The sequence below is a fragment of the Periophthalmus magnuspinnatus genome, chromosome 4, assembly GCF_009829125.3.
Source record: "Periophthalmus magnuspinnatus isolate fPerMag1 chromosome 4, fPerMag1.2.pri, whole genome shotgun sequence".
Taxonomy (NCBI): domain Eukaryota; kingdom Metazoa; phylum Chordata; class Actinopteri; order Gobiiformes; family Gobiidae; genus Periophthalmus; species Periophthalmus magnuspinnatus.
The window spans coordinates 6,903,856-6,915,595 of record NC_047129.1 but is presented as its reverse complement, the minus strand read 5'-3'; the positions used below and the strand labels follow the sequence as shown (position 1 = coordinate 6,915,595).

Below are 11,740 nucleotides of genomic sequence, written 5' to 3'. Positions count from 1 at the left end.
TAGTAAGTGTTTAATATTAATAAATTGTAGTGTGTCAGAAAAAAAAGTATTATTAATTACATGTGACAACAAGGAAAAGGTGCCAAAAATAGCCTACTGTAAGCGTTTGTTTTCTTGTGCAACAGACCACTGAATGCACAGAAAGGTCGATTTTTGATTCGTGATTAGCCATATTTCTCGATTAATTACTCAGTGTAAGTGTAATTTAGTTGGAGGAACGTTGTATAATAGCTATAATTTGTGCTCTGTAGTCCCTACTAAAGACAAATGTTGTAACATTACTTTTCTCTGTAGGTATTTGCATCAAATGCTGAAAAACACCTACTTATAAGAACCAAAAGTTGGTTATACAGAATCTTTACCAAAATATATATTGTTAGTCTTATTGTCTTTATTTCTACATTCACTCAACAGTTTACATTGTATAATGTATCTTAAGTTTTTTTTTTGTTTTTTTTTTTCTGGCAGACAAAAGTGACTACTTTGCCACTGCACCTTGGGATTAATCATGTGTGTATACATGTATACTAGTGATAAATAGGCAGTAGATAAATGGATTTGAGGAAGAACTTGATGACTAAAATAGACTGGGGTTATCACACACATTTGCAGGTTTGGATTATGCATCTGTGTTTCTGTCTTTCTCAGAAATTCAATTGTTGAGCTATTTTTATTTTTCAAATTAGACCAAACAATCCATTTTTAGAATGACTTTGGTTAAAAATAAACTGCACTAAACTTAAAAGTTATCAGCACAATCTCTGCCGCATAGTGTGATTTAAAACAAATAATACAACATCCAAGCATACACTCCATACAATACAGTACTGATTTTAAAAAAAGTGTAATTTGTTGTTCATTCCTGCTAGCCCTATAATAATAAAAGAAATGTTTAATGCCTAGTGTTAATTACTATGTAGGACATCTGCAGTGCATCATGCAAACAAATGACAGTGATTTGCCACAGTGTTTAACAATCAACGAAGCAGCTTGATTGCCTCATCCGGATCTTTTTTTTTTTTTTTAATTTTAGCTTCTCTCTCAAGTGTTTCCTTTTAATACAAATGAAGGTCAATTAAAATCTGCAGTCAAGGTTATATATTTACAAAAAGGTTTATGGCTTAGGTTTAGTTTAACCTGGTGAGTCGCATGGTGCCTAATGCAAAAGTAATCTCATACAGCCTTGATAAAAGATTGGTGTATTGAAGGAAATGCATACAAATTAAGTTTGTATCTTTGATAGGATCTGATTACTTGGCTATTCTTTCATCTTCTGTTTACCTTTACCCCAATAGAGGCTGTTATCAGTGGGCATCTTAGACATTTGCAAGTTACGAAATGTACTTAAATTTACTATTTTTAGATCATTATTAAACATGCAAGTCATCAAATGGTGTATCCTGTATTTGATCAACTTTTTGTTTATGCATTTAAGGCATGCTTTTTTCATATCTCACCTTGAAATTATGAACATGAATGTGAGTCCTTTAATTGAACTATAATTATCCGCAAAATTCAAATAGAAATAGAATTCGATACCAGATTTTATGATTGACTCTTCTTTAGTTTTCTATTTTGTTTCTGTGTATTAAATATTGAGTGTTTGAAATATGATTCTGTACGGAATGCATTTTAGATAAACAAAACCACAACTACTACTGAAACAATATTTGTTATTTTCCATGATACATGTTTTTATTGAGCAGGATACATGTTTTTATTGAGCAGATTGGTCATCTCCATCCATCTATCCAAGACAGGATCCATTGAACATCTGTGGCATCCTGGTTAGTGACCAAGGGGTCTACAGCTGGTACCTCATACATGTGAGCTGTTGGTCCATATGACCTTGTACCTATTTGAAGACATCATAATCAGGTAAGTTTTTTAGTGTTGATTTTTACTTGTTATACACCTGTTTCACCACATGAGCCACACATTGACAGAAACAAGGAGAAGCAAAACAATGCTACATGATCCACAGCCCAGAACCTGAAAAGAGAAAGAAAGCTGAAAGAGAATTAGGGATGCTTCATTATGCAAGTTGATGAGATGAGAGATGTATCCTGCATAGAATAGTTTCTTTCAAACAAATTCTACAGTTAAACATTCCATCCAACAGAAACTTTTTCATTCATCAAACTATGTACACTCCAGAGCCAACGTAAAGAATCATTTATCTTGATTATGTGATTTTGTAATTGTTGATAGTAATTATTGTGATTAATCACAATTTCTGTTTTGATTCAATATGTTTTTAGTTCTATACTCTATCTCTGTGTTCTAGTCCATACAACACAACTGTTGAACTAATGTTTGATGAAAACCACCTCTCCTCACACTCTATCCCAGTGTCCTCAGACTTGCACTTGTAAAACCTTTCATGTTCCTGTGTCACATTTTCTTATCATCATGTCACATTTTCTTTTGAGCATGATATTTTAGATGTATACATTTTGCTCAATTTTTATAGAACCTGGTGCAGCTGTGGTTGTCTGTTCGATACTGGCAGTACAGGATGGCTCTGTGGCCCAGTGCACTGGAGATGAAGGGGTCCTCAAAGTCAGAGGAGCATCTGCAACAGACATTTACTCAGGCTTTCTTTTATAGTATAGCTTCATACATTTGAATAAACAAGTATTATTTTTTACACATAATAAAGGCTTGAATAATCGCTGTCCTGTTCACATTCAAAAGTTATTCAAAAACTGTAGTGATAATGGTAATTCAAACAGTATTTGTAGTAATAGGGATGGACTCAGAAAGTTCATTCATGCAATTTTTTACTGAATTAATTCAAGTTAACAATTGCCAAACAATTTATGAACTACTCACAGTGACTGCATGTTGACTGCATTTATCTCCTGCACTTTCACACCAGTACAATATACTACTTTGGCAAAACCACGCCTACTAGTGGTGAGCAGTGGTCAGTGCAGAGATCAGAGTGTCATGTACTATTACAAATCTGCCATGCCCCCAAGTAATATGTTGACAGCTAAACAATGCTGATCACTAATCATGGCACATTCCACCGGGTCTTTACTGTAACAAGTCATATGCAGACTACATACTGCATCTTATAATGAATGTCCTCCACGGAGGAACTTTCAGGCAGGCAGCACACATGATTGATTTTTGTATCATTTAATGATTTATTTCATAAGCTGAATATTAGTGCCAAAGAAACATTCAAGTGACAGAATATAAATTACACAACATATTTGTTCAGTGTACTCATGTTATTACTATTATATCATATCAGCAGTAAAATACAAGTATGAGAAAGGCCTACTACTACAGGTGGGCAGCTTATTGAAATATTAATTAAATTCAGTTGTATTTATATACCACATTTAAATGACTACTACATTTATATGACTACTGCTATACGAAAGGCAGAAAAATTATTTGCTAAAAAGGAAAGAGCAGACATTGTAAGTTTTCAAATAACAATATAAAGATATGAAGCGATATTTCTGCATGTTTGTGGGTTATTTTACAGTCTTTCACATTTATCTGATATTTAGTATTACTACTCATATAGCTATTTACTTTCACTTTCACTCATTGTCTCCATTAGTCTCCACTCACCTCTCACTCAGAGACACTTTTTGGTTCTGTACTTCCACAGTCCTGTTTCCACCGCAGAGCTGAGCCTGGTGAAAGTACCTGCCCTAGAGACCTCTGATATAGAGGTTGCCCCACAGACCCAGACAGACTCCCCTGTCCAGAGACCAGAGACCAACACACCGAGGGGAGCATCTCTGAACCAGCGGGTAGGCTGAGAGTGAGCCAGAGTTGGACTGGGCAGAGCAGTGCAGTAACACAGTCTCCCCCTGGTGGAGATTTGAACTAGGAGGCCACACTGACACATGGACTGTTACAGGGTCTAGAGCAGGGGTGTCCAAACTTTTTTCAAGAAGGGTCGCATATAAAATCACAGACAAAGCCGAGGGCCGACTGAGGGCCATAGACTAGTCGCCAATACAGTGAATACTTCAAATCTGTGTTATTATTACAAGTTAGACTGAACTGCTAGACCTTTATTCATGCTTACATACTCAATGGAACACATTAAATATTTGATAAGGGCTTGCTAAAAAGGATTTTCAGAAATATACAGTAAAATGTACTGCTTAAAGAAATACAGGCCAATTCACCTGGAAGCTTGAGGGTCAAGAAAAATTGGTCTGAGGGCCGCATTTGGCCCCCGGGCCGCAGTTTGGGCATGCCTGGTCTAGAGCAAGAGACACAAGATTACTGTATTTGGTAACAATTATACTTTAGAATCTGGATAGATTTGAATTTTATTAGTTTACTTACATCCCTGGTTTAATATAAAATAACAATACATGTATGCACTAACATATCTGCAAAATAACACCAATGTTATGTATGTATTATCATTGCATTTACAGACAGAACAAAGTGCAGCAGAAACTGTGTAGAGTGAGAGAAATTCAGCAAATAACAAGAGCTGGGGTTTGAACCCAAGATGCTGAAGAATCATCTCTTTCTAATGTATAAAATCTTATGCAGCATTACATTAAGCCAATGGCATTCTGGTCTATACTATGTTGGCAGTAGAAAGGCTTAGTGCAGATGGCAAGCTTAAAAACCACCCGCTATACTTCTCTTGCCATGTGAGATTTGTGTAAATGTGTTCACATTATATCATTGTACCTGTATTTTCAGTCACAGTAACTTGCTCCATGCACAGAGCTGCACCTGTAACAGAAAATATTCAGCCCACACATCTGCCCTCCCTCCAGCGCTGGGTGACATTTTGGGTACAGTGTGTTTTCATGTCACTCAGGTGTAAAATGAGACCACCACAGGCAGCACAGGCGACCATTTCCTTTGGCCACTGCCACACTCGTGGGCCACTGCTGATACAACCATTTACATAACCTACATCATGAACCCATTTAAAAGTGAAATTTTTAAACCAACTATTCAGTTTACAAACATGCGTCCTCTGATAACTCCATTCTCAGAGACTGTTTTTGTTAATTAATGTTGTTTTGTCCATTGGGAGCAAAAGGAATGTACACACACTATGGTCCATTGTTAGAGACCATAGTGTGTTGGTTTTACCAAACCAAGATATCCTAGTAGCAGTTGTGTTTAGTTGATAATATCCATCCTCAAAATAGCAATATGCAAAAATGTAGTTTAAATGTATTAATGTACAAAGAGTCTAAACTACAATTAAGACCACATCAAGGCACTGGTCCCATTTCAAAATGTTTGGCAGAGTAGTGTAAATCAGACTAGAGCACAGGTCTTGTAAACAGTGTGTTTTAAAAAATGTGTGGCTGTCGTTTGTTTCCTAGTGAAAATGTGCCAGTCGGTTGCTCCATCTGTTACTCACCCAGCAGTGAAGAGAAAAGAGTGAGGTGCATTCTAGCCAAAATACTGTACAGTAAATACAGTCTCAATATTTACTATTTTATTTATGTGTTTAAAAATAAGTACTGGTATATTTAACACCATCTTCCCTACATGTTTGTGACTCTAATCCGGTGCAGCAGTGCTTTATAAACCACTGGGTGAGATGCTTATCTTGGTGGGCTTTTCTTTTCTGCTGTCCACTAAAAAGGCAGAGCTGTGGACAAATTCAGAAAGTGAGTCTTCTTCAACTCTTTGCTGTTGCTTTTGTCTAAAACCATTCTTTTATTTGTTTATTTATTTATTTTTAATCTATTTTCAGCACAGCATCATCCCAGATTTGTCATATCCAATATTTGAAGACATGGATATTTATTTATGGGACTGTTTTAAGTGATCAACACTGGATCTCAAGGTCAGTACAATATTATTATCTTTAATCTTTCTCACATATTCAAGTTCTTGGATTGTGATTGCTATATATCTACAATTATGGACTTTTGGCAGTATAGGCCTATTCAGGGACCCAAGAATGAAACTTTGAATCACTATCAAATTGCTGGTAAATGTTGAGAGATTAAAAGTCCACCATTGGACTATGATACTTTCTTAAGATTTCTATCACTGCAACACCATGAATGACACAGGAGGGACTTGAGAGTTTGAACTTCAGGTCTTGAACCCCTCCATTAACACATGTTTGTGATATCTGTTGCAGTCAGCATGTAGGTTGTTGCACCTGACCTTCACTGCACCAAATAGACCATTACAGACTTCAGAACATGATGTTTTCTTGCACACACTCTTGAGCTTCAGGTAACTGGTTCATTATGATGGAGGCTCCCCGCCCTCTGTTCCACGAGCCCGCCCAGCACCCCCCTTCATCCAGCTCCCGCTGCTCCTCATCCCGCTCCACATCTTCACATCCACGGGGCTGGGTCAGGGAAGAGCGGAAGGCGGCGGTGGCGGGCTGCTCCGCTGGAATGCCTGCTGTCCATTTGTAGGAGAGAGAGTCCATCCCTCGTGTCCATTTGTAACAGAGCGCGAGAGAGGGCCAGCGGGAGGAGGAGGGAGGAGGCGGGGTGGCGATCCGGAGAAACAGACATGGCTTCTAAAGAGACCACTGCCACTGGGTTCGTCAGCGTGAGCAAGGATATCACAGGTGGGTAAAGGCGCGCCTGGGGCATGTGCATCTTCTTTGGGGTTTTGTTTCTTGGTCGTGCGTTCACGCGAAAGGCTGCGACGAATTGGATGATTGTCAAGAAAAGCTGCTACAACACCTTTCTATATTGTCCTGCGCATCCTGGGACGCTCAGCTGTGGGATGCGGATACATTATTTACCTCAGGATGTGCAGGGGACAGCTGTGTGAAAATGACCCTCAGGGATGATCCATTAATGAACCCGCGCCTTAGGCCACGGCAGAGAAGCGTAGTGTGCCCCTGCGCTGTGTCCACCGCACGCCCCTCCACACACCGCTCTCTCCTCGTTAACCCTGGCCTTAAGTCTTTACTCTTTGTTTTCTTACACCCCAGACAGCCCAGCGCTATAGTGCATGTGCGTGCGTGTGTGTGAAAGTACACGGGGCGCTGAAAGAAGCAGACGCTCCCCTGATTTTTTGCCAACGAGAATCGCGAGTGAAAGCAGCCAACAACGCGTCAAGGATGCACAATTGTTATTCTCCAAACAATATGTTCATATGAGAATGGTATAGCTGAAGAAATGTAGTGCTCGCGCGTCCACACCTCTGTACACGTGCTCATGATACCGGGACTGAGCGTGTTAATTACCTCTAATGGCTCTATTAGGCTCTCTGTGATGACGAATCCAGTGAGCTCTTTCTCTTTTCATTTAGTCACCTGGGAAGCGCTTGTGCCTAATACTCCATCTGGACTCCTGGACCACATCACTGCTCTGACTATAGCAGGGGCCAGGGGCCACCTCACAAGGTCAATTGAATGAGACCTACTTTCTATTGACTCTGTGGTTGAGCTAAGTCTACAGCCAAGTCTATTGTGTTACCTTGTGTTGTTCATATATTATTCTAGGGCTGTTCAGATCTTGCATTTCAATGTTGTTTTTAGATGCAAGTCATTCAGCCCAGTCTTGACATCCACGTGTCTAGCTAGTTTAAATGCAAAACTACACTTATCTGTGATTGGCCAAAACTTTGTTTCTTGAATGAGTCAGCCTTCCTATCTGTCTCAGAATTCAAATGTGCTTTGGTGAAATACTTGAGCAACCATTTTTGACGTTGAAGCTTGCAAATGCACTCAGGCCATCTAATCAATTTACATCAATGTAATTAACCAGTTATTAATATGCTTGATGCACTGACAAAATAAAGGATATTACTGGCCTGATTAAGCTATTTTGGCAGAACTGTAGAAATTCGGAGAGAGAGAATGGGGAGAGATGTCAGAGAAACTGGACTCAAAACTGAAGCAGCTGCAACTGTTACCCACCTTCTTAGCTTTATATCCCTAAATCAAATGGATCAGTATGGAACATATTTAAAGTAATAGGACTAAGAATGCACTCTCGCAGCAGCTGCACAAATTCTAAAGACAATTTCAGTAAACCAATTCAATAGGCGCCCAAGTGTGTTTTGCTTTTTTTTAATTTAAAACATATAGCTTCCAGACAGACAGCAAAATGTCTGCTGTAATATACAAGTGTGAAATCTCTGTATTGATTTGCTTGTAAACCCTTTAGTCGTGGCTTTAGTAAATGTTGCATCACCTGCCGACTGCTTGACAATACTGCATTTGTGTTAGACTGACTGCTTGGCTTGGCCTGGTCACACCAGTCAGTTTTCTTTTTTGACTATGAGGCCAGCAGGTTGCGATGATGATAATGAGGTTACAGCATCAGTGGTGGTGGTTTGAAGCCAGTTTGACAGGAACAGTTCTCGGTGAATCACAGAAAATCCAAAGCTCCAATGTGTCATGTTCAGAAGTCTCCCGTGAGAGAGATGTCACTAACACATATTGTGAAATATTTGGATGATACAAGCCGATAGAGGAGAGTGGGAACTCAAAGCAGTAGAGAATGGGGGAAATAGTTCTATTAAATCAAGATGCAACAAAAAACTTTCAATTATTAATTTCCTCTCAAGACTGTTGTTTTATGTAACATTTAGAGGCAGTATGACAGTGGCCTTGATGATGACATAGATGCTAAATGTTTATGTTTCATTTATTATATGTATGTGGATCTAAGTTATCCAGTAAAAAAGAATCACCTGACAGATTCTAAAAAGCAAATAGGAGCCTTATATTTGACAGGTTACAGAAGGTTGTGGCTTCAGTCTTTTAGCTTAGTGACCTCTCTGGTGGTCTCACCATTGAAATTTTGAGTTAGATTCTCTCTAGGGTCATTCCTGGGCCAAAAGATTAAATCTAAATTGCCATTACAGTGAATGAACTATGAGTGAATGAGTAGCAATACTTCAAATGGTAGAGCATTTGTGTTTTTGTCCACTGAACCCAAGGTTCAATAACTATTTGATATAAAACGGTTTCAGTCTCCAAGGGAGGTAGAAAAGTGCCAAGGTAAGCCCTTAGACCCATGGTTCAGGAGCTTGCTGATTTAAAATCTAAGATCTACCCTTTTTCACTTTAGTAAACTGTATTTTCTGGATTTGGAAGAAAATTATTGAGATTTTCACTATGTTCCTGTGGCTCATAGACCAGTCCTATTCTTTCAGAATGGAATAAACAATTCTGACAGTTCACTGGTACTCTGCTGGAGTACATGATTTGAGAATACACTCAGGCATGTATCTGAGTGTATGAAATATCATCAGTGGGCTGTTTGAATGATGAGACAGGCTCCTCCTTGGTTATTAAAGTGGTTAGAGGTCTGTCCAGCCACCGCCAAAGGTCAAGACCGTTTACTGTCTGCTTTGATCGTGAGGAATTGATTTGTATGGTCATCTATTCAAATAAAATGGACGCCAGGACTTTCAAAGCACTTCCCTCTATTCGGCAGTGATAGGTGACTTTGTAATGGTATGGAGTGCCTCAGTTACTTTCCACATTTATTACCATCAGCAAATTTGTAATTATAATCTGTGTAATTCTCTCAAATATTAAGTCTGCTGGATGTGCACTATGAACTGAATCTTTCTAAAATCGTTTAGTGATTATGACAGAGCAATAAGCCTTAGGCACTTAATGATGCTGCCTATTTAAAATAAGTTTACTAGGATTATCTTGCATTATTGTTTTATGCTGAAATTCTAATGTCAGTCTCGTGTTGTTTTATTCACAGAAAGTATCAGGAAGATCATCGACAAATCATCTATCAAGTTTATGTGTGGCATTAAGCTTGACACCAAAAATGGGAAATCGGAGGACAGACTTCTGGTAAGCCATCTCTTCCCTCTCTCCTCCGAAGACTTGTGAAGTATCTATCAGGCGTGATGGCTGCTAATGTGGGTAAACTCGCCTTTATCAGCCACATTAACGAGCTGACGTAGGCATTTTGTATGTACTGTGTCTTTGATGTTCACTTGTACTGTGGTAGTCATAGAGGTGAATATGATATGATAGTAGGGCTTAGACAGCTGGGGTCCTCACCATGTAACATTGAGGACGACATGTGCGTAGGTTTCTTTCCATGGCCTCCCTTCGAGTAAGGCAGCTGGATGAATATTGGATAGACAATATGTGTGGGACTGCCCCCTGGTGTCCTGGAGCCCCACTGTGAAGATGGCATGGAGTGGAGTAGCTCAAAGCCTTTGATTAGGGGGAGCTTTCATCACTCTGTATGGGACAGGGACATACATCTGTGTTTTAGTAATGGAGGTCTGTCTGAGATGGGACCAAAGATGGAGACAAAAAAGTATGGCATACTATTGAGGTGGGTAGATTATGAGAATTTTGTTGTTTGAAGATGTGCCAAATTGGAATACTGAGTATATCATTCATGTTTTAGCATATTTCTTTTGGATTGGATTTTGACAAAATATCCCCAGAATATTGTTATCTGGCCCACCCCTTAATATTCAAAGTAAGCTTGTGCTGTAAGATTTGAGTCGTTTGAAGTCACAAAAATATATCTAGTCAAGTTTTCAATGATCTGTTTGGATGGATCTCTCTGATTTGGCAGGACAATTGTGTTACTTTTGCTGTTGTTGTTCAAGTAGTGAAGTTTCTTTTATTTGTCTGATCTGACCCTTCAGTTATGCAGGAACAACGTTTCCGGCACAGGTGACCATAACATACAGGGTAATGATTGGATATTTTAGGAGGGTAAAGTCAATGGATACTCATAGCTCATTATATGGGAAAGCATACTTTACATTTTTATATAAGCTGACACTACAGGAGCAATATACGAGAAGAATTATTGATTGACTTCGTGCTGAGCCTCATGTGTGCATAAAGAGGGATGAAGTTATTCCAAACAAACTGCAGCATATCTATGTGGTCACCCCCGTCCCGCTGTCTCCCATGAGCTAATAAGCCTTCATCGTACGCCCAGGCTTGGCACAACCACCTCCACTTCCTCTTTGGTTTCTGTTTTAATATTTCATCATGTGGTGAGGCTGGATAGTTAAAACGAGTTACTCCATCTACAACCTTTGATACTAAGTCACTTTGATATGTTCAACTCCATCAGCGCAAAACATCAATCCAGAAATGTTTTTCCAAGACTGGACTTATTTAAACTCCTATCCAAAAGTTACAGTGGAAATCTGGACTTCCTCTTCCCTGGGCTGTGCATACCATAGGGGTTACATTGGTTAAGATTTGTATATTCTGAAAGTATGTATTTTGAGGTAAAGGGTAAAATTGATTCAAACAGCGGTTCTAAAAGGATGGATTGAATACTACTGGTACTTTGTATTGTTGTTGTTTTGTGTTGGTTTATATAGCTTAATTTGTACCAGTATTTTTCTGTGTTGCTACCAAGTTTTCAGCACTCTTTTTCACTTCATTTTTCAGGATCTTTTCTTGTCAAACCTCTAATTAAACACCATAATAATGAAGTGTGATCCTGTTTGGAGTAAAGTACTTTGATAAGTCTCTGTGGTCCCTGCTGCATCAGCGTTATTCACTCCTGTTTATTCATTTGCTTTCTCTCAAAGAGGAAATATTATGTAAAATAGACTTTTATGAGCATGTTATAGTTTTTCTCTCATCATTATCTTGCTCAAAGGTGTACATGGATTGATTCATGCATGTTTTAGTAATCCTATATTGTCCTGTATTTGAAGCTCAAGTGCTCAGAAAATGTCTGTTTTCACCTACCCCCTACACCACCCACTGCTCTGTGTCATACTGAGTTAATAACTGTGATGAGTAAATGAAAATGTCCTGCTCGGTGCGGTGACTTAT

At 38.8% G+C, this 11,740-nt stretch overlaps 1 protein-coding gene across 4 annotated transcripts in view; it reads left to right on the top strand.

Annotated features, from left to right (window-relative positions):
• Positions 1 to 6,487: 6,487 nt before the first annotated feature.
• Positions 6,488 to 11,740, top strand: part of LOC117369451 (capping protein, Arp2/3 and myosin-I linker protein 3-like) — a 33,912-nt gene continuing 28,659 nt past the window's right edge. For all 4 annotated transcript variants that reach the window (XM_055221420.1, XM_055221421.1, XM_033964684.2 and 1 more), the window contains exons 1-2: positions 6,488 to 6,556; positions 9,669 to 9,763. In XM_055221420.1, coding sequence (XP_055077395.1) covers positions 6,499 to 6,556; positions 9,669 to 9,763 — 153 coding nt within the window. In that variant the 5' untranslated portion in view covers positions 6,488 to 6,498. The remainder of the gene's footprint in view (positions 6,557 to 9,668; positions 9,764 to 11,740) is intronic.